The 20,348-nt window shown below is 38.9% G+C and overlaps 3 protein-coding genes across 3 annotated transcripts; all 3 read left to right on the top strand.

Moving 5' to 3' along the window:
- Window positions 1-5,378: 5,378 nt before the first annotated feature.
- Window positions 5,379-7,490, top strand: LOC103434536 (probable xyloglucan endotransglucosylase/hydrolase protein 8). Its single transcript, XM_008372901.4, has 4 exons — window positions 5,379-5,706; window positions 5,837-5,937; window positions 6,078-6,280; window positions 6,943-7,490. Exons 1-4 carry the CDS (start codon window positions 5,514-5,516, stop codon window positions 7,343-7,345), a joined length of 900 nt encoding a protein of 299 aa, XP_008371123.2. The 5' UTR covers window positions 5,379-5,513; the 3' UTR covers window positions 7,346-7,490.
- Window positions 7,491-7,825: 335 nt separating this feature from the next.
- Window positions 7,826-9,950, top strand: LOC103434535 (pentatricopeptide repeat-containing protein At4g21170). The gene has a single exon (XM_017332484.3). The coding sequence runs from the start codon at window positions 8,103-8,105 to the stop codon at window positions 9,837-9,839; it is 1,737 nt and encodes a 578-aa protein (XP_017187973.2). The 5' UTR covers window positions 7,826-8,102; the 3' UTR covers window positions 9,840-9,950.
- Window positions 9,951-10,073: 123 nt separating this feature from the next.
- On the top strand, window positions 10,074-11,585 carry LOC103434534 (probable dolichyl-diphosphooligosaccharide--protein glycosyltransferase subunit 3B). The gene has a single exon (XM_008372899.4). The coding sequence runs from the start codon at window positions 10,350-10,352 to the stop codon at window positions 11,385-11,387; it is 1,038 nt and encodes a 345-aa protein (XP_008371121.2). The 5' UTR covers window positions 10,074-10,349; the 3' UTR covers window positions 11,388-11,585.
- The last annotated feature ends 8,763 nt before the right edge of the window (window positions 11,586-20,348 follow it).

A 20,348-nucleotide genomic window follows, 5' to 3' on the forward strand; every position in this document is an offset into this window, starting at 1 on the left:
CCCTTCTGGGGTACTTTCGAGTACTGAGGCTGCACATGAGTAACCTTTGTGAAGGCTCCATCCTGTTTGTTTGTTTTAACTCATGTGTATGTATATATCTGTAATTTCTTGGAGATATTAATAAATAAGCTTTATTTCATTCAATGTATTGTGCCAAATACAATAAAGCATATACTTCACTAAGATGTGGTACTTCTGGACCAAATATTAATTTATCTTTACCCTCACGAAGATAAATGATTATTCTTAGTGTCTTCATCATATGAGTATTCAACTCATAATCTTCAATCCATATGGTTCTTTTAATATCATAAATATCATGGATAAGATTCGTGTTGGTAGATTGTTCGATCTCCAGCTCGAGACAATAATTCCTTCAACACTTTATAATTTTTTTTTTAGACTCTTCAGGAGTCCCAATTTAATATCATCAACTCTTCAAGAGTTCTAATTTAATGTCATTGACTATTGCAAGAGATTTTAGTATGTTGCAACAATATCATAATGATAGTACTCACTAAGGCAATTTATATCATCCATTGATATTGAGTTCATAATTTATGCTTTACCCTTCGGGGGCTTACTTCAAGCAATTTGAATCCTTCAGGGATTTCTACACTTCATGACACATTTTCCTTTGGAATTTATACAGAGCAATTTGCTCCCATGTATATTTGAGGGATTTACTTATGGAGATATGATGTGGGTGACTCACAACCCTTCATATATAATTCTCCATTTATATGAACTCGTTTACAACCTTGTGTCATATCATGTAAGTGTATTACACTGTATTACAAATGCCCATATATAACCTCCTTGGTTCAACATCCTTTGGCTATTTGTATTGTATTCAAATATATATAGGTTCATTTGTCCACGTTCTTACAAAATTGTAATGGAATTGCCTTTCTCCATTTTTGGCCAATAATTTTTCTTTTGTCGACGAACAAAAGAACGTGACTCAATATTAACACAGTTCATTGATGAATATAGTAGCTACTTGTAAAAACAAAAATTACCATTGGTTATCATCAATCCGTGATCCCATATTCTCATGTGCATGCGCATGCATAAAAGCTTTTCATTTCTTTGGATATCCATTGCCTCTTCAAGGGCATGACGTTATCTCTTCCAGGATAGTCATAATTGAGATAATGTGGATCATAACCTCCTCTTGAGCGTTATAGAGCTTGGATTTTAATCTCCACTTCCGGGAGTTGAGTCATTGGAACCTATATGTCTATTATGCTTCATGTATGAGACATCAACATTCCCATGTCTGTGGATTGTCCTATCTGGGACGTGTATCCATGCGGCGACTGTCATGCTTCTGGCATGCAACAGTTATGCTTCGGGAATGCAATAGTTTAGTAGTGCCATATTATTCTTCTTTCGAATAACTGAACCTTTTGAGTCTAAAAATCTTCCATGCTTCAGGCGTGCAACAGATAAATCATTTACTGTCTCATTATTTTATCCAACAGAGACATCAATTCTTGTAGGCACATTTGCAGTAAGTATATATGATTTCATCACTTTCGTTGCATCATTCAATTATTCATATTTCATTTTCTCATTGATTGCTTCGTGAATCAAAATAAGACAAATTCTCTTCGTTCTTCTGGAACGGTCTTTTCTCATCATTCTTTTGGAATGATATTTTCTCATCGTTCTTCTGGAACGATATTATTTTCTCCCCCTAATGGCAGGAAAATTGTCTTATCAAAATGACAGTCCGCAAACTATGCGGTAAACATATCCCCAATCAAGAATTCCAAATATTGAATGATAGATGGTGTTCAACATCAATGCCTAATCTGCAATGATGCCTCATTTCAGTACGTTGTGGCAGTCTTACAGGCACATAGACAACACAACCAAAAACTCGTAAATGTATAATGTTTGGTTGGTTCCAAACCCGAGTTGTACTAAGAAGTATTGATGGTCGGTAACATGTCTCAACCGAATTAATAATGCATCATGTAAAGTTTACATGTCCCCATGTAAAAAATTGGCAATTTCGTTTTCATGAGCAGAGCGCGGGAAATCAATTTCATTCGCTTAATAAAGGCTTCTGCTAAATCATTTTGAGTATGGACATAAGGAACTTCTGGTCCTTATTTAATAGTCTATGGACTGAGACTTTTATGACCTTTATTATAGTTAAGTTGAGGTACTGTGACACTTCAAACTTAAGGTACTCATCAAGGAATTTCATGTCCTGATCTTCAGGATCAAAGGACTTCATGCCTGATCCTTTTGTATGATGGAACTTCGGGTCCAATCATTTTATATGATGAGGATCAAGAAACTGCAGGTTCTGATCTGATCAAGGAACTTCAGGTCCTGTATATACTCATAGTAATAAAAGATAAGTACAATAAATAAATTAAAGCAATAGACGGTAATTCCAGCCATAATGAATAAATTGCATTTAAGTAAATAAAGCTTGTGACAAGGGCTTTAATTCAGCACCATCAAAACTTAAAGCAATAGGCGGTAAAACCATCCATGGTAAATAAATTGCTTTAAAGTAAATAAAGCATGTGACAAGGGCTTTGATTCAGCACCATTCACATAAATATCAAAACTTTAAAGCAAAGGGTAATAATTCTACCCACTATAAATAAATTGCTTTAAATAAATAGAACTTGTGACATGGGCTTTAAACCAACACCATGCACATAAATAAATATATAATTTTATTATTTCTTTTCATAATGGTGATGGTCTCATCAACTTCCCACTATCAACTTTATTATTATTTTTTATTATTTCTTCCCTTCACTTCTGTCGGGGCACCCATCCAAATTGTCCTTATTTTATTAATGTTTTCATTTCACAACAACAAGTCCTTTTAGTTACTCAGGAAGTAAAAGTAACAATAAGTTCCAATTGGTGTTCCTCCTCCGGTGAGTTTCGAAAAAGTCGAAACGGTTCCCATAAGTTTTGGAGTCAAAAGTGTCTGCAACTTATAAGAAGATCAAACCGTTAGATTTAGTTCAAAATTTTAGTATGATATGGATAAGAGGATACCAAACAACTTTCGTGAAGAAACAATTTCGATTTGAGCTACAGAAATAGAGTTATGGTACTCATAAGGTGGCTGTCCAGTTTTCTGCGGAAATTGGAAACTGGTTTAGTATTTCAGACATCTGCAACGATCGCACCGTTAAAGTTTTCTGAAATTTTGATATGTTGTAGATACTGAGTGGACGAACAACTTTCAAGAAGAAAGTATTTTCATCCGAGGTCCGCAAGTTGGAGTTCAGAGGCTGTTTACATTGCTGTCAAATTCTTTACGAATTTTGAGTATGTACTCTTTTGCTTCTGCAAAGGATGATATACAGTCATACAACAATATATATAGTTGCTTCAAGAAAATCAATTGTACTGAGATTTGAAGATGAAATGAAAATTGTTTCTTATCTGTGAGATTCCAGTTGAAGGAGGTGAACAGGATTTGTGGCGTTGTGCTTTCCACTGACATAAGAGCTTCTCGTGCTGATAACGTGTTGTAAAATCGACTGTGGGTGCAGTGGAATAAATGAAACAAGACACAAAATTTACGAGGTTCCTCTACAGTCAGTGTGACTGGAGTACGTCCTCGGGGCAGCAGCGGTGCTTTCATTATAATTTGAAATAATAGGAGTACAAAGATAACTCTCTCTATTATCTCCTCTCATCTTCCTCTATTCTCTCTCTTCCTCTTCCTTCTCTCTCTTCCTCTTCCTTCTCTCCTCTCTTTCTTTCCCGTGAACTCTACACATTCATCTATCTATTCTTCCTTTATATAAACAAAAGAAAGCACTATTCACTTTACAAATTTTCCACAAATGAATAGTGAAAATACTGTGCATAAATAGTAACAAACTATTCATGTGGACCATCCACATAATATTTACAACATTTTGATCATTATACCTTTGACTAATGATTTAACGGAAAAATGAGTAGAAAAAGATACAGGAAGATTTGAAATGAGATTATAAGAAAATACATAGAGTACTTGGAGGCACAGAAGACTTAACATAAAACCGAGCGCATTAAGGTCTATAATTCATATAGTCGACCCCACTTAATAAAAAAAGACTTTGTTGTTACTGTTGTACACCAGAGTTTAATAAAAATTCCATAATTTATGATAGTTTTAGTCTTGAAGCAGTTCTTTCTTTGTTATTGGTTATGGTGTTTAGCATGTTGGTCATGTTTTTAACCAAGAAAAGCAACCTCTTTTGGGAGCGTAAACTTCACCAATCTCAGGAAAAATCCTTGTTTAATGTGATTAACTCTGTATTTACGTGCAACAAGAAAAAAAAAGCCCTAAATTGTGGGGAAAAGGAGAAATCTCGGGCTTTATAGGTTACTTTTGTTTGTTTGATTGATCAAAGCACATAGAAAGTATTCAAGTTCATTATACCTCTCTTTAAGAGAATTTCCACGCAACTAAGACACTATTCTAGATTATTATACTTTTAACCACGCACTGTCTTACGAGAAATTTAAAATACAACACAATATTAGAAATATCGTCACGATAATATATTAAGTAAGAGGTATTTGTTGATTTTTTCTCTGAGCTTGTAAGGAACTATTAACTTCCCATGAACTTTAAATTTAGCTAATTATCCTCTTAAACTTCTATAATTGGCCGTTTTCCCTCTAAACATTAATATAAGTTAACTGCTCATCTGAAACTTTATAATTGGCCAATTTCATCTCTAAACTTTAATTATAATTGCAAAAATATAAGCTTATCCCTAATTTGATCAACATATTGTTTCTTCTTCTTCTCTTCCTCCAATTCACCCCATGCACTTTTTGTTTAAATTTCAATGTTTAAGGAGACACTTAAATTTTTTGAGAAATTCGACTAATTATAAAATTTTAAAAAGAGGAAAACTGACAATTCCTGCAAGTTAGGGAAGAGGGGGATTCGGCCAATTCCTTTTCTCATTTTCTCCCAACAACCAAATCCAGTTGTCAAGATCCAAGAACGTTCTATTGTTGTATGACCACTCACATTCGATCACGTTCGTTGAAGCAGCACATGGACCCCACCCTCTACCCAATTGCCAAACACCAATTAAGGGGCAGCCTGGCTTCCCTCAGTCCAGTTCTAAACCTAGTTTGGTCATTTTAAAAAGAGAGTATTAACGAATCATTTCTGGTACTGTTCACGTTTAACGTTAAAGATATTAACGAAACACTTCTAATACTGTCGCGTTTAAAAACTACCCAATGATTCGAACTTCAGCGTAAAAAGGTTGGCACGTTGCGCTGACCGACTAACACAATTTACATATGCAGTAATAAACCCATGATTAAAAATACCAGACAAACAAATGCAACTTGGTTCCCAGCCTTTTTAAAGTCACATTCAAACTCTTGACTATTTAATGCACCTCTCCTCCTCATCCTCCCCCTGGAGATCCAGCTGAAAGAAGCTTTCCCATCCATTGTTCTCACTTTCTTCGGATTCTCTCTGCTCCAAATTCTTCGGCCCGAAAATGGAAAGAAGGGCGTTTCCAATGCCTATTCTTCTTTACATTGCAGTCTTCATAGCTGCTTCTTGTTCTTCATCAGAAGCAGCTGCCACGACAAGTTCTTTCGACGACAATTTCAGTATAATGTGGTCTGAGAACCATTTTACAACTTCAGCAGATAAGCAGATCTGGTATCTTTCCCTCGACAAAGACACAGGTAAACATACACAAGGCTTAATATGAGCAACAGTAAACGTGAGTTAGGCAGTTGGCTATGGCAGTGTGTTCGTCGTCTTTCAAGTTGAAGATTTCTTTAATTATTTCCTTCCTTTCTTAAAATTGAGCAGGTTGTGGATTCCAAACGAAACAAAAGTACAGATTTGGATGGTTTAGCATGAAGATCAAGTTGGTCGGAGGTGACTCCGCGGGCGTAGTCACAGCTTATTATGTAAGTAATCTCGCATACAATCGGGAATATATCTCCTTATTGCTGTTGCGACAGCACACTTATCACGTCACGCGGTGAGTGCTATAGGAAGAACGGGATACGTGTGTAATGAGATTTGAAAACGTACTTGTTGTTTGCAGATGTGCTCAGAAAATGGAGCAGGGCCAGAGAGGGATGAGCTAGATTTTGAGTTCTTGGGGAATAGGACTGGGCAACCTTATCTGATCCAGACAAATGTGTTCAAGAACGGAACTGGAAACCGAGAGATGAGGCACCAGCTTTGGTTTGACCCGACTGAGGATTATCATTCTTATTCAATTCTCTGGAACAATCATCAGATTGTGTAAGTATATATCTCTCTTTTGCTCTTCTTCCTTTTATTTTATATGATGCAAGTCCCAAAGAGATGTGATTTCCCACATTGTCACATGCTTCGTTTTCCACAGTTCTATTATGTCAAAAAGGAAATTATGTCTAATCAACACTGTCTGAATCGTTTGATCAACAAAATTTTGCCAATCAAACAGTTTAGACAATTTGTGATAGTGATACCTATTCGAATGGCAGATAATCTTTATAATACTATATGTACCGTTAGATAAGTAAAAATTGATTAATTAATATAGTTTTGCCTAAACCCTATTTGATGATTTCGACAATGTTTACATATAACAAACAAACACATATGACCGACAATCTCTATGTAAAACAAGAAATTATGCAAACCAAACGTATATGACATACGCATATTGTTTGAATCGTTAGGTCAACATACTCGTCTAATTAATAGAATTCTGCTATCTAACTATTCAAATGGTATTCATACATCTCTTTCCTCTTTTTTTTTTTTTTTTTTTTCAAAAGAGGACCAGTTGGTATTACGCCATGACAGTTCATCTTTTCAATAACAGAGAAGATTCGCATGGGCGTTTGAACCTCCCCTCACCATTGTCGTGTGATTCACAAAACTTACCAATCTTTTGCATATGTTTGTTTTTGTCATAGGTTTTTTGTGGACAAAGTTCCCATAAGGGTGTACAAGAACAATGGGGAAGCAAACAACTTCTTCCCCAACGAGAAGCCAATGTACTTGTTCTCCAGCATATGGAACGCGGACAGTTGGGCCACCAGAGGTGGGCTGGAGAAGACTGACTGGACGAAAGCACCATTTGTGTCCTCCTACACCGAGTTCAGTGTGGATGCTTGCCAATGGGAGGACCCATTCCCTGCGTGCGTCTCCACCACAACAGATAACTGGTGGGACCAGTATAATGCCTGGCACCTATCCGACGATCAGAAGAAGGATTATGCTTGGATACAGAGAAATATGGTGATCTATGATTACTGCAAGGATTCCGAGCGATTCCCAACATTGCCGGTGGAGTGCCCATTGAGTCCATGGGAGTAAAACACATAATATTGTAAAGCCTTGTGATTTCAGTTTTTTGTATTTTGCAATTGGATTTTTATTAAATTTGTTAAATCAATTTTGTTCAATAAAATATTTTTTTTTGAACAATTGTTCAACAAAATAATTAATTCCATTCTATGTACTCATCTATCTTTATATTTTTTTTGTTGGGTGTGTGGGCATATGAGAAATGATATAGTTAAAAACGAGAATATTTGAGGTAAAGTAGGAGTGACGGAAATTGAAGATAAGATGAAAGAAAATCGTTAAAATGGTTTGGACACATGAATGAAAGACCTACAATTGCTCCGGTTAGAAGATGCAGTCATAAGACAGATGCTCAGGGCGAAAAGGGATAAAGAAAGATCTATGAATACTTGAAAATAGATTATAAGAAAAGACATGGAGTATTTTGAGCTAACGAAAAAACTTCATGCAGAAACCGAACATAGTAGCGCTTCGATTCATACAACAGACTTCATTTAGTAGGATAAAACTTAATTATTGTTGTTGTTCTAGTAATTTTTACATACAAAAACAAGTCCCAAGGGAATCAGAGCCCAACAGCCCCATAAATCATGGTTTAAGTTTGGGCTTCACCTTCCACTCAACCCAACAATCCTACCGTTACGACCCAAATCCCAAATCAATCCCACTCCGCCATTGCCAACAATCTCGAGCTCCTGAGACCCCAAATCAACACCTCTTCGCCGGAAAATGTTGAAGCAGAAGAAACCCACTTCACCATCAACAAATGCCTCCCACAGCTTCTTCTTCCCTCAGCTGGAGAACCACCATCAAACAATCTCAGCTCGCTTCCCAAATCTCCTCCGTCCTCTTACAACGACGCAACTGGGTCCCGCTCCTCCGCAGCCTCAGCCTCTTCCCCAAGCTGACGCCGCCGCTCTTCCTCCAAATCCTCCGTAAAACCCAGAACAACCCCCAAGTCTCCTTGGAGTTCTTCAACTGGGCCAAAGCGAATTTACGGTTCGAACCGGACCTCAAATCCAACTGCCGGATCGTCCAACTCTCTCTTGGGTCAGGTCTCTTACGAGCCGCGAAACCCATCTTGGATTCTCTGATCCAGACCCATCACGTATCGGAGCTTCTGCAGAGCTTCACTCAGGCATATGAAGGTACAGATTCTCAATCCGAAACGTTGAGTTTTGTTCTTGGATGCTATTCAAGAAAGGGTTTGTTTAGAGAAGGATTAGAAGTGTTTAGGAAGATGAATTCTCTGGGTTTTGTTCCATCTGTTGTTTCGTGCAACGCTCTGCTTAATGCAATTCAGAGAGAAAACGAGATTAGATTGGCCTGGTGTTTCTATGGCGTTATGTTCCGGAACGGGGTTTTAGGAGACAGGTTTACGTGGTCTCTCGTTGCTCAGATTCTTTGTAAAGATGGAAAATTTGAGAGAATTGTTAGGATTTTCGATTCGGGCGTTTATAATTCTGTAATGTATGATCTTCTTGTAGATGGTTATAGCAAAAGTGGCGATTTTGATGCTGCATTTTACCGCTTGAATGAGATGTGTGATCGAAAAATGGACCCGGGGTTTAGTATTTATAGCTCTGTTCTTGATGGAGCATGTAAACTTGGGGCTGTGGAAGTGGTTGAAAGGGTGATGAATACTATGATAGGGAAGAAATTGCTTCCAAAAAGTTGTTTCTCTGAGTATGATTCGATAGTTGAGAAGCTTTGTGAGTTGGGTAAAACGAGTGCGGCTGAGATGTTCTTTAGGAAGGCATATGATGAGAAAATTGGATTGCAGGATGCTACGTATGGCCTTGTGCTGAAAGCATTGACTAATGAAGTGAGAACAAAAGACGCAATTCATGTGTACCGTGTGATTTCTGAAAGGGGTATTGTAGTGGATGACAGTAGTTATCGTGCATTTGCAGACCTTCTTTGCAAGGAACTGCGGTCTGATGAAGGGTTCGAGTTGTTAATGGATGTTATAAGAAGAGGGTTTTGCCCGTGTGCATCGGAATTGTCTGGATTTATATCGTTTCTATGTCGTAGGGGTAGATGGAGAGGGGCTGAAGATCTGTTGAATGTAGTTATAGACAAGGGGCTTCAACCGGACTTGGATTTGATTTGTTGTTCGTCATTGGTGCGGCGTTACTGCTCTAGAAGACAGATTGATTCAGCTCTTGCATTGCATAACAAGATGGAAAAATTGGATGGCAGTTTGGATGCAACAACCTACAATGTACTTCTCAGTGGACTATTCGCAGCAAGGAGGATTGAAGAAGCAATTAGAGTGTTTGATTACATGAGACAGCGCGATCTGATGAGCAGTGCAAGCTTTACGATCATGATTCGCGGGCTTTGCGGTGCGAAGGAATTGAGAAAGGCTATGAAACTTCATGATGAAATGTTGAAGCTGGGGCTTAAACCTGATGCAGCAACTTATAAACGGTTGATTTCTGGATTCCAAGTAAACTTATCAAACTTGCAAACTATAAACGAGGATAATGAAGCAAAATGAGTTTTGTAATCCTTGATTTCTTTTTTGTCAAATGTAATTCTTGATTTTTGGATATTTAGATTTTCGGATCAAAAAAATGATCAAGTGACCTAACTCATTTCTGCATGTAAATTTAGGTTCCAATTCATTATTTGAGCAAACTAAGTTCGATTTTCTTCTTTGCATCGCTTGCATCAAAGGTCGTACCCAGGGCATCGCTTGCATCAAAGGGAAACAAAAAAAATAGATAGTACTCATTTGTACGTCTCACACACCCTTGTTAATTTTTTACTATTTGTCTTCTTCATTCATTCGATCTGACGATCGAAAATTAGGAGGGGAATGGGTGTGTGAATAGTACATACGTAGAAATACAATTGGACAAAACGACATGTCGCAGATTCTAGCCTTCTCATCCTCCACACGAAAAAGTCAACACTCGAAGACTAAAAATCAACTGTTTACCCGTCGAGGCTTCGTCTTCCTCTTCCCACAAAGCAACGCCCTCTCTGCAACAATTGGACCCCCACAATGGGTTCAATGCCGAAACTTTCCCTCCTCCTCCTCACCACCGCCGTCCTCTTCCTCGCCGCCTTCACCGAGTTATCCGAATCCAACCCGGACCCAGTCCCCGAACTCCTCTCCCTCCAAGCCCGATCCAAATCTGGAGTGATCCGTCTCGACGACCGCTCCCTCGCCAAATTCCTCACCGCTGTTAAACCCCCGCGACCCTACTGGGTCCTCATCTTCTTCGATTCCGCGAAGCTCCACGACAAGTCCGAGCTCCACCTCAAGGAGCTCCGCAAAGAGTTCGCCGTCGTCGCCACCTCCTTCATCGAGAACAACCAGGACCCGTCGTCCCCCTCCCACGCCAAGCTTTTCTTCTGCGACATAGAGTTCGAGGACTCGCAGCACAGCTTTGCCCAATTCGGAGTCAACTCGCTGCCGCACATCCGCCTGATCGGCCCCACCCACGGCCTTAAGGAGTCGCAGCAGATGGACCAGGGCGATTTCTCCCGATTGGCCGAGTCAATGTCCGAGTTCATCGAGTCCAAGACCAAACTCGTCGTGGGTCCAATCCATCGGCCTCCGATGCTGTCCAAGAACCAGATTATGTTCGCAACCATTGCCTGGCTGGTTTGGACGCCGTTCATTGCGAAGAAGATTTACAGTGGCAAGACATTGCTTCACGATCCGAGGATTTGGCTATCGGGATCGGTTTTCATTTACTTCTTCAGCGTCTCGGGCGCAATGCATAACATTATTAGGAACATGCCAATGTTTTTGGTTGATAGGAATGATCCTTCCAAGCTCATATTTTTCTACCAGGGCTCCGGAATGCAGCTAGGAACAGAGGGATTCACCGTCGGATTCTTGTACACCATTGTCGGGTTGTTGCTGGCATTCCTCACCCGCGTGCTTGTTACGGTTCGAAATGTCAAGGCGCAGCGCCTTGTGATGATTATTGCGCTGTGTGTTTCGTTCTGGGCGGTGAAGAAGGTCATTCAGTTGGATAACTGGAAGACGGGTTACGGGGTGCATGCTTTTTGGCCTACCAGCTGGAACTGAGCTCGGCGAGGAAGAGGATGTCAATTCGTGAATTGAGCTTCTACAAAGGTGATAGATTTGTGTTAGTGAAAACTTTGGTAACGAATTGATGAAGAAAAAAGATTTGTACTTTTTGATAGTTGGTGGTCCTGCATTGGCAGGGCTTACGTTATGTTTTAACCGAGATTTATGTTTTAGAAAATTTCGCCTGATTACGTATGCTTTGCGTTTATGGTGTTAGTTATATATTGTTTGGTATTGTCGTCGGCAGACCAGGGCATTGCAACCAAGCTGTTTGCTTTACTTGTTAAAGATAGTATATTAACCGATAACTCATCTCTGTTAGACGAGTATTGTTATTGCTTTATCTGCAGACCCTTGCGAACAGAACTTTCCTGTCTTTACGTACATTGTCGTGCCATTATTTTTTGGGAGTTTTAACAAAACATTTTTGGTACTGTTTACTTTTAACAAAACACCACATTTTTACCTTTAACTGATACTATTCACAATACCTTTAAAAAGGGCTTTTCGTTAAAAGAGAAGTTTTTTTGAACTTTTCGTTAGTTTCCTTTATTTCTTCCCTTGGGTATAACTTGATTAGGTGAATGTGATTCGCATTTGCTAGATGAATTGCTCCACAAAAGTATGTACTAGATTGTCATTTGTGATGACCTCCTGTGTCTGCAAAGAGGTTCGAAAACTTGGTTATGCTTGAGATAGGGTTTGTGGGGTATAGACTATAGTCAGTACCATTTATCTGTTAAAATTGAACAATTATATGTTGTTCGATATGGGTGCAAAAAGAGAACTTAATGCATTTTATTGGCGAGTATGCTTTGATTATAAGGAAAACTAATGAAAATGACTTGAAAACTTTGAGTTTTAACGATAAGGACAAAATAAAGGGTAAAGTGAATAGTACAAGGATTGACTTTTTAGTGTAAAAATGTGGTTTTTTGCTAAAGTGAACAGTACCAGAAGCTTTTCGTTAAAGTTCCCTTGATTATATTCGTATTCCTCAGTTTTTAGAATCTTTATATGAGCATGTAGTAACTGATCTGCCTAAGAATAGTCACAGGGTTGATAGTAGCCAATACTTAAGTCTTTCTGTGGCTCTGTCTGCATGTGAAGTGAGATTCTTGTACTTGGATGAAGGCGTCATCTAGCTATTCGTTTTGTTCAGGCGTCTATTTATGTACCGGTTGCACAACTTACTGTGAGCGGTATTCGTATTAAAGTATTCGTTCATTGAAGGTAGTTTCTGGTATATAACTTTTGGTGGGATAGAATCTTTACTCGAGCCTTGAAGAACAGGCCTGGTGATAAATTTGAAGGGCACCGGTGGAAGAGATGTTTTCGGCTCATGTATGAAAAGACAATGAGAGGAGGGAAATCTCTTGGCTTCAAAAGTTTAGATTGTAATCTGAAACCAGGAAAAAAAAGCTTTTAATTAGCTAGTTGTGCACGGTGAAAGTTCAATTTTGGGGGTTGAATGTGTGGATTGTTGACGCGTACTAATTTTTTTTGTTCTAAAATTTGGTCACTTTTTATTTTTATTTTTTATTATCCACTAAGAATTTGCTTTCGCAGGAACAGCCTCTTTGCAAAGCACGAGTAACGTTGTGTATGATAGATGTTTCTTTCCTGACTCTTGCAAATCAATGAGCCTTGTTGTTGTGGGGTCGTTAAGAATTTGGTATCTCACTTTTGTTTGGATGATGTAATCTTATATTCTAATGGATTTTAATGGAAGTAATTATAAATCTATGGAATTTAATGGAGTTCTGGTTGATTTCTAGAGATTTTCCAAGTGAATTTTGAATAGGATTTTGAAATCTTACTGTGATGAGATTTGTGAATGTTTAAAATATAATACAAATCCGTCCATTTGTGTCAAAGTAAAAGACTCAGTGGTAAAGTTTATTTTCCCTCGTTGGAAAGTGCGGTCTTTCATCAGGAAAGGACACCACCAGCCATCGTCCCCAACCGGCGGCATTGTGGTTTTCGTCAGCGGTAGCCTCCAGTTACCGGGGGAAGAACACCACCTGAGATTCAGCCAGGTAATTTATTTATTTAATTTTCTGCAGATAACATGGTGAAATACTAAAATGTGAACATATTTATTTAATTGTTGAGTGGTAAAGCATCAACATGTACATAAAATTAGTGTAGCGAAGATGAGAATGCTTGTTGGATGTGTGGGCACACGAGAAATGATAAGATTAGGAATGAGGATATCCGAGGTAAAGTAGAAGTAGCCGAAATTGAAGGAAAGATGAGAGAAAATCGGTTACGTATACGGTGGTTTGGACACATGAAATGAAGGCCTACTGACGCTCTGACGATATATCTTCCAAGTTTAAACAGCTGCCGTTTGATCAAAGCAAGCATTGGATAAGCACCATTGATTCCCAGCCATCGTCCCCAACCGGCGGCATTGTGGTTTTCGTCAGCGGTAGCCTCCAGTTACCGGGGGAAGAACACCACCTGAGATTCAGCCAGGTAATTATTTATTTAATTTTCTGCAGATAACATCGTGACATACTAAAATGTGAACATATTTTAGTTAATTTTTGGGTTGCAGATGTTCCATTTGATTCCCACTCCAGAAGGAAGCTCGTGCGGAATGACATATTTCGACTCAATTATGGTTAATTAATTTGTAAATGGTAACTCAAGTACTACTGGATTTTGCAAATTATTGCTGAAATGTCGTCGTAATCTTTGCTCGTGACTCTTGAAAGAATAAATATGTTATACTTTGTTAATTTTCCATGAAATATCACCGGCTCAAGGTTAGCAAACCAATGGAGAGAATATGACTCCATTTGTTTACAGCATATAGGGTTTGACAAAAATGTCAAGGGAATCCTAAAATAATTACAATAGAAAATTACGTTTTTATAATTACGGAGAAGATTTCAGATTAACTAAATTTATCCTTACACACACCTCACCCTCATCCCACCACCACCTACCCCGCACACGCAAACTGGAACTAAATTTATCCTTACACACACACCCCACCCTCATCCCACCACCACCTACCCCGCACACGCAAACTGGACGAGCATAATCGGATGAGTTTTGGAGCAAAGAGTATCATGACAAGGCTAATGAAGGGCTTTAGTAAGCAGGTTGATCAGCATAAGAAATATAACAAACTTGTTGATTACCTAGTGCAACTTTTTAACGCATAAAATGATAATCAAGTGCAACATGACGTGTGTAAGCATGATGAACAAGATTGGAAGCAAGATAAGTCCCACTAAGATTATAACAGTGAAATAATACTGGGAAGGACAACTGAATCCCGAGCTCTCGAAGAAGATAACAATTTCATGTAGCGCCGAACGTAAAAAAAAATAAAAGCTATGGTAAGGAACCAACTAACTTTCAATGGTGCCGAACGCAAAAAAAAAAAAATTCTAGTAATTATAGTGAATAGTGCCTTGCATTTCACATGCGTTTTGAAAGTGGGTGAGTTGGATTCCCACTAGTGTAGAAGATTAGACAATGCCCACTGGTTTATCCAAATTTGGTTTGGTGGTTTCCAACAGGATCCTCTTCGGATTTTTTTGGTGGAATTCTGATAATCCATGAATTGTGTCCGTTCATCGTATATTCTACGGTCAGTTTTGTTAAATATTGTTTGTGTTTAATTTTAAATAAAAATATTTAAAATAATTTCTGACTACATGATGTACGATGAACGGACACAATTCATGAATTCTTATAATCAACACAAAGAGGATCCTCATTTTGATGGTTTGGCACATTGCTTTCTACAAATGCTCAACAACAATTTCTTCTTTTCACCAACACCCATGATGTCTAATACTAAAATTAACTATTAATTAAGTTAGGCTATCCTTTAAAGCCTCAAAGCTGAAAGATTCCCTCATAATTATGTCATAAAAAAACCAACATTACCATGCTTTTCAAACCCTTCTCTTAACCTCGTCAACATGTAAATAAAGTTTCACTGATCCTCTTCTATTAATCGGTCCAGTAAGGTGATTAGTCACCTCCAATTGTCATCAAACACACCAAAATCCTAAATTACACGCAATTGTATGTTTGAATGAAGAGTGTGTTAGAATTAGTCGTACCCATTTATTTGAGATTTTTTTTTACTGCTGTAAATTTTACATACATCAACGGCCAGAATTAGCTGACGCGAAAGCTTGGATGATTGATTGTGGTTGTGGCATCCTTATTTGACCATATGGCTGAAGTTTAAGGTTAATGATGGTGATCGCTTGAAAAGTTAACTCTAGATGATAGTTTATCTGCTAGCTAATTAATAAATCCAAGGTTTATCACAATAATGATGCAGCTTGATGAATTTAATATACATTATCATCATTCCTTAATTTATGCTTTTTCTATTTAAGAACTATAGGACAAGAGAAACTATGTACTAGATTGTCATTCGTGATGGCCTCCTGTGTCAGCAAAGAGTTTCGAAAACGTGGTTATGCTTGAGATGGGGACCATAGGGTTTGTGGGGGTTAGACTATAGTCATTACCACTATATCTCTTAAAAGAAAACAAGTATATCTTGTTCGATATAGGTGCAAAAGGAGAGCTTAATGAATTTTGTTGCCGAGTGTGCTTTCATTTATTTTCGTATGTCTCAGTTGTTACAATCTTTAGTATGAGCATTTAGTAACTGATCTGCTTAAGAATAGTTACAGGGTTGATAGTAGCCAACACTTGAGTCTTTCTGTGGCTCTGTCTACATGTGAATTGAGATTTTGGTACTTGGATGAAGGCGTCATCTAGCTATTCGTTTTGTTCAAGCATCTATTTAGGTACTCGTTGCGCAATCTTACTGTGTGCGGTATTCGTATTGCAGTATAATGTCATTGAAGGTAGTTTCTGGTATATAAATTTTGGTAGGATAGATCTTTACATGAGTCTTGAAGAACAGGCCTGGTGATAAATTTGAAGGGCACCGGTGAAAGAGATGTTTTCGGGTCATGTATGAAAAGACAATGAGAGGAGGGAAATCTCTTGGCCTCAGAGGTTTAGATTGTAATCTGAAACCAGGAAAAAAGCTTTTAATTAGCTAGTTGTCCCCGGTGAAAGCTCAGTTTAAGGGGTTGAATGCGTGCATTGTTGAGTCAAAATATGCGTACTAATTTTTTTGGTTCTAAAATTTGGTAATATTTTTTTTTTTTCATTATTAGCTAAGAATTTGCTATTGTGGAAACAGTCTCTTTGTATAGCACAGGTAACATTACGTATGATAGACGTTCATTTTCTAACTTTCGCAAAGCGATGAGTATTGTTGGCGTGGGGTAGCTAAGAATTTTTGTTTGGATGATGTGATCTTATATTCTAATGAATTTTAATGGAATTAGTTATAAAATCTGAGGAATTTGATGGAGTTCTAGTTGATTTCTAGAGATTTTCCATGTGAATTTTGAGTAGAATTTTGTAAAATCTCAACGCGAAAGTGAGATATGTAAATACTTAAAATATACTACAAATGCGTCCAATTCCGTCAAAGTAAAAGACTCATAGTGGTAAAGTTTATTTTCCCTCCTTGGAAAGGGCGGTCGTTCATCAGGAAAGGAAAGTATATATTTCAGACTTTCGGCACTACAAACCGTAGAAATGAGCAGTGTTCGATTCCCCATTTCAGAACTACAAACCGTAGAAATGAGCAGTGTTCGATTCCCCATTTCAGAATGTCCAATTACTCTTGTATCCCTTCATTTGTTATAGCCGCCATCACGTACTAATTAAGCAGACAAATCCTGCGTCAACCTTTTCTTTTTATGTGTCTTAGCGTACATTGGCACCTCTTTCTGCAAAACCATCTTCCTTATATTCGTACTCGGAAGTTCGCGTGAGGAGAGAGACAAAGAAGATGGAAGATCGAAAAATGGAAGAGCAGGTTGCAATGGTGGGGAGGGCATTTGTGGATCATTCCATTTATTTGATACTGATAGAGCTTCCCCTCTCTACCCGTTACCAGCCTACCTCTATGCTGAGCTTTGAGGGGCAGAAGTTATTTGGCGCCGACGATATATCTTCCAAGCTTAAACAGCTGCCGTTTGATCAAAGCAAGCATTTGATCAGCACCATTGATTCCCAGCCATCGTCCCCAACCGGCGGCATTGTGGTTTTCGTCAGCGGTAGCCTCCAGTTACCGGGGGAAGAACACCTCCTGAGATTCAGCCAGGTAATTTATTTATTTAATTTTCTGCAGATAACATGGCGAAATACTAAAATGTGAACATATTTATTTAATTGTTGGGTGGTAAAGTATCAACACGTACATAAAATTAGTGTAGCGGAGATAAGAATGCTTGTTGGATGTGTGGGCACACGAGAAATGATAAGATTAGGAATGAGGATATCCGAGGTAAAGTAGGAGTAGCCGAAATTGAAGGAAAGATGAGAGAAAATCGGTTACGTATACGGTGGTTTGGACACATGAAATGAAGGCCTACTGATGCTCTGGTTAGAAAATGTGATTATGGGACAGAGGTTCAGGGCCGAAGGGGTAGAGAAAGACCTAGAAGGACTTTGGAAGAGACTCCAAGAAAAGACTTAGAGTACTTGGATCTAACGGAAGACGCGACACAAAACCAAGCGTAATGACGTTTTATGATTATATAGCCGACCCCACTTAATGGGAAAAAGACTTTGTTGTTGTTGTAGATGTTCCATTTGATCCCCACTCCAGAAGGAAGCTTCTTTGTGTAGAATGACATTTCGACTCAATTATGTTGGAAAACTAGAAACTCCGTCGTGTAAGTTTATCTTACATTGCCGGTCCCAAGCCCGGATAAAGGAGGAGGGGGAGGGCGTCAGGTAGTCGACAGCCGGCACTCCATGATTACGTCGAATCCTTATGAAAATGAATCCAGAACGAAATCGCGCTAAAGCTAGGGCGTCACCCGTAAGTGGCGCGCTGTGTGGCCCGAGCACAGTGATAAGTGAGCAAGGGTCGCTGTATCTCCATCGGCACCCGGATGCAGTGTTAAATGAGCAAGGGGGCTATAGAAACTTCTTTTCGAACGACTCCACTCAAAGTTGTTTGGGAGCATATGCTCCTATTAACTTTACACGGGACACACAAAAGAAGTACTTTGATCCTATTAGACGGGGAAGGGTGAAGAAGCTAGGACAGAAGGGTAGAGTTCAAGAGAGCAAAATGCGTTTAGGAACGTGGAATATAGGAACCTTGACGGGAAAATCTATGGAAGTAGTAGAAGTTATGGTGAGGAGAAGGATAAATATTATGTGCCTACAAGAAACTAAGTGGGTTGGTCGTAAGGCAAAGGATCTAGAAAACTCAGGGTTTAAACTATGGTATTCGGGCACAAATAGAACGAGAAACGGTGTTGGTATCATCGTGGACAAGACCTTGACACAAGATGTTGTAGATGTCAAGAGAGTAGGAGATAGAATCATGGCAATCAAGATTGTAATAGGACAAGAACTTATCAATGTGATTAGTGCGTACGCACCTCAAGTAGGGTTGGATACGAGTTCGAAGGAGAAATTTTGGGAAGACCCTGGAGACTTGGTGCAAGGAATTGCTCAGACGGAGAAGTTATTTATAGGAGGAGATTTAAATGGACACGTGGGTAGGGAGACAGGCAACTATGGAGGTTTTCATGGTGGCCATGGTTTTGGGGAGAGAAACGAGGATGGGGAAGCTATCTTGGATTTTGCAATGGCATATGATCTCTTCTTAGCCAACACCTTTTTTAAGAAGAGAGAAGAACATGTGATCACCTACAAGAGTGGGTCGTCAAAAACACAAATAGATTTTATTCTAATGAGGAAAGGGGATCGTATAACTTGTAAGGATTGTAAAGTTATACCAGGAGAGAACGTGGCTAATCAACATCGCTTGTTGGTGATGGATGTACATATCAAAAGAGTGAGAAAAAAGAACAAGACTTGGAAGTGCCCAAGGACTAGATGGTGGAATCTAAAAGAAGAAAAACAAGCCATTTTCAAAGAGAAAGTAATCACCCAGTGTGTGTGGGATAGAGAGGGGGAAGCTAACCAAATGTGGGATTCCATGGCTAGTTGTATCCGAAAAGTAGCAAAAGAGGTATTAGGAGAGTCCAAGGGCTTTGCCCCACACCAAAAGGAATCTTGGTGGTGGAATGAGGAGGTACAAACAAAGGTGAAGGCTAAGAAGGAATGTTGTAAAGCCTTATACAAGGATAGGACCGATGAAAATGGTGAAAGGTATAGAAAAGCGAAGCAAGAAGCGAAGAAAGCTGTGAGAGAAGCTAAGTTAGCGGCTTATGACGATATGTATAAGCGACTAGATACCAAAGAAGGAGAGTTGGATATCTATAAACTAGCTAAAGCAAGGGAAAAGAAGACAATGGACCTAAACCAAGTGAGGTGCATCAAGGATGAGGATGGAAAGGTTCTTGCTACAGAGAACGCGGTTAAAGACAGATGGAAAGGTTATTTTCATAATCTTTTCAATGAAGGACATGAAATGAGTGCTTCTTTAGGGGAGTTGAGTAACTCAGAAGAGTGTAGAAACTACTCTTTTTATCGTAGAATCCGGAAGGAAGAAGTGGTTGTAGCTTTGAAGAAGATGAAGCATAGAAAAGCAGTAGGCCCAGACGATATACCAATCGAAGTGTGGAAAGTTTTGGGAGAGACAGGTATAACATGGCTCACTGACCTTTTCAATAGGATTTTGAAAACGAAGAAGATGCCAAATGAGTGGCGAACGAGCACTTTGGTGCCTATCTACAAGAATAAGGGCGATGTACAAAATTGCATGAACTATAGGGGTATTAAGCTAATGAGTCATACAATGAAGTTCTGGGAGAGAGTCATTGAGCATAGATTGAGGCAAGAGACACGGGTTTCGGACAACCAATTTGGGTTCATGCCAGGGCGCTCAACCATGGAGGCAATCTATCTCTTACGAAGATTGATGGAAAGATATAGAGATGGGAAAAATGATTTACACATGGT

The sequence above is a fragment of the Malus domestica genome, chromosome 05 (genome assembly GCF_042453785.1).
Source record: "Malus domestica chromosome 05, GDT2T_hap1".
NCBI lineage: Eukaryota > Viridiplantae > Streptophyta > Magnoliopsida > Rosales > Rosaceae > Malus > Malus domestica.

Bases quoted from the DNA above. Each gene is read 5' to 3' on its own strand.
- LOC103434534 (XM_008372899.4), top strand. From the start codon at position 10,350: ATGGGTTCAATGCCGAAACTTTCCCTCCTCCTCCTCACCACCGCCGTC.
- LOC103434536 (XM_008372901.4), top strand. From the start codon at position 5,514: ATGGAAAGAAGGGCGTTTCCAATGCCTATTCTTCTTTACATTGCAGTC. The intron at 5,938-6,077 runs GTAAGTAATCTC...TGTTGTTTGCAG, and splicing joins GCGTAGTCACAGCTTATTAT to ATGTGCTCAGAAAATGGAGC. The intron at 6,281-6,942 runs GTAAGTATATAT...TTTTTGTCATAG, and splicing joins TGGAACAATCATCAGATTGT to GTTTTTTGTGGACAAAGTTC.
- LOC103434535 (XM_017332484.3), top strand. From the start codon at position 8,103: ATGCCTCCCACAGCTTCTTCTTCCCTCAGCTGGAGAACCACCATCAAA.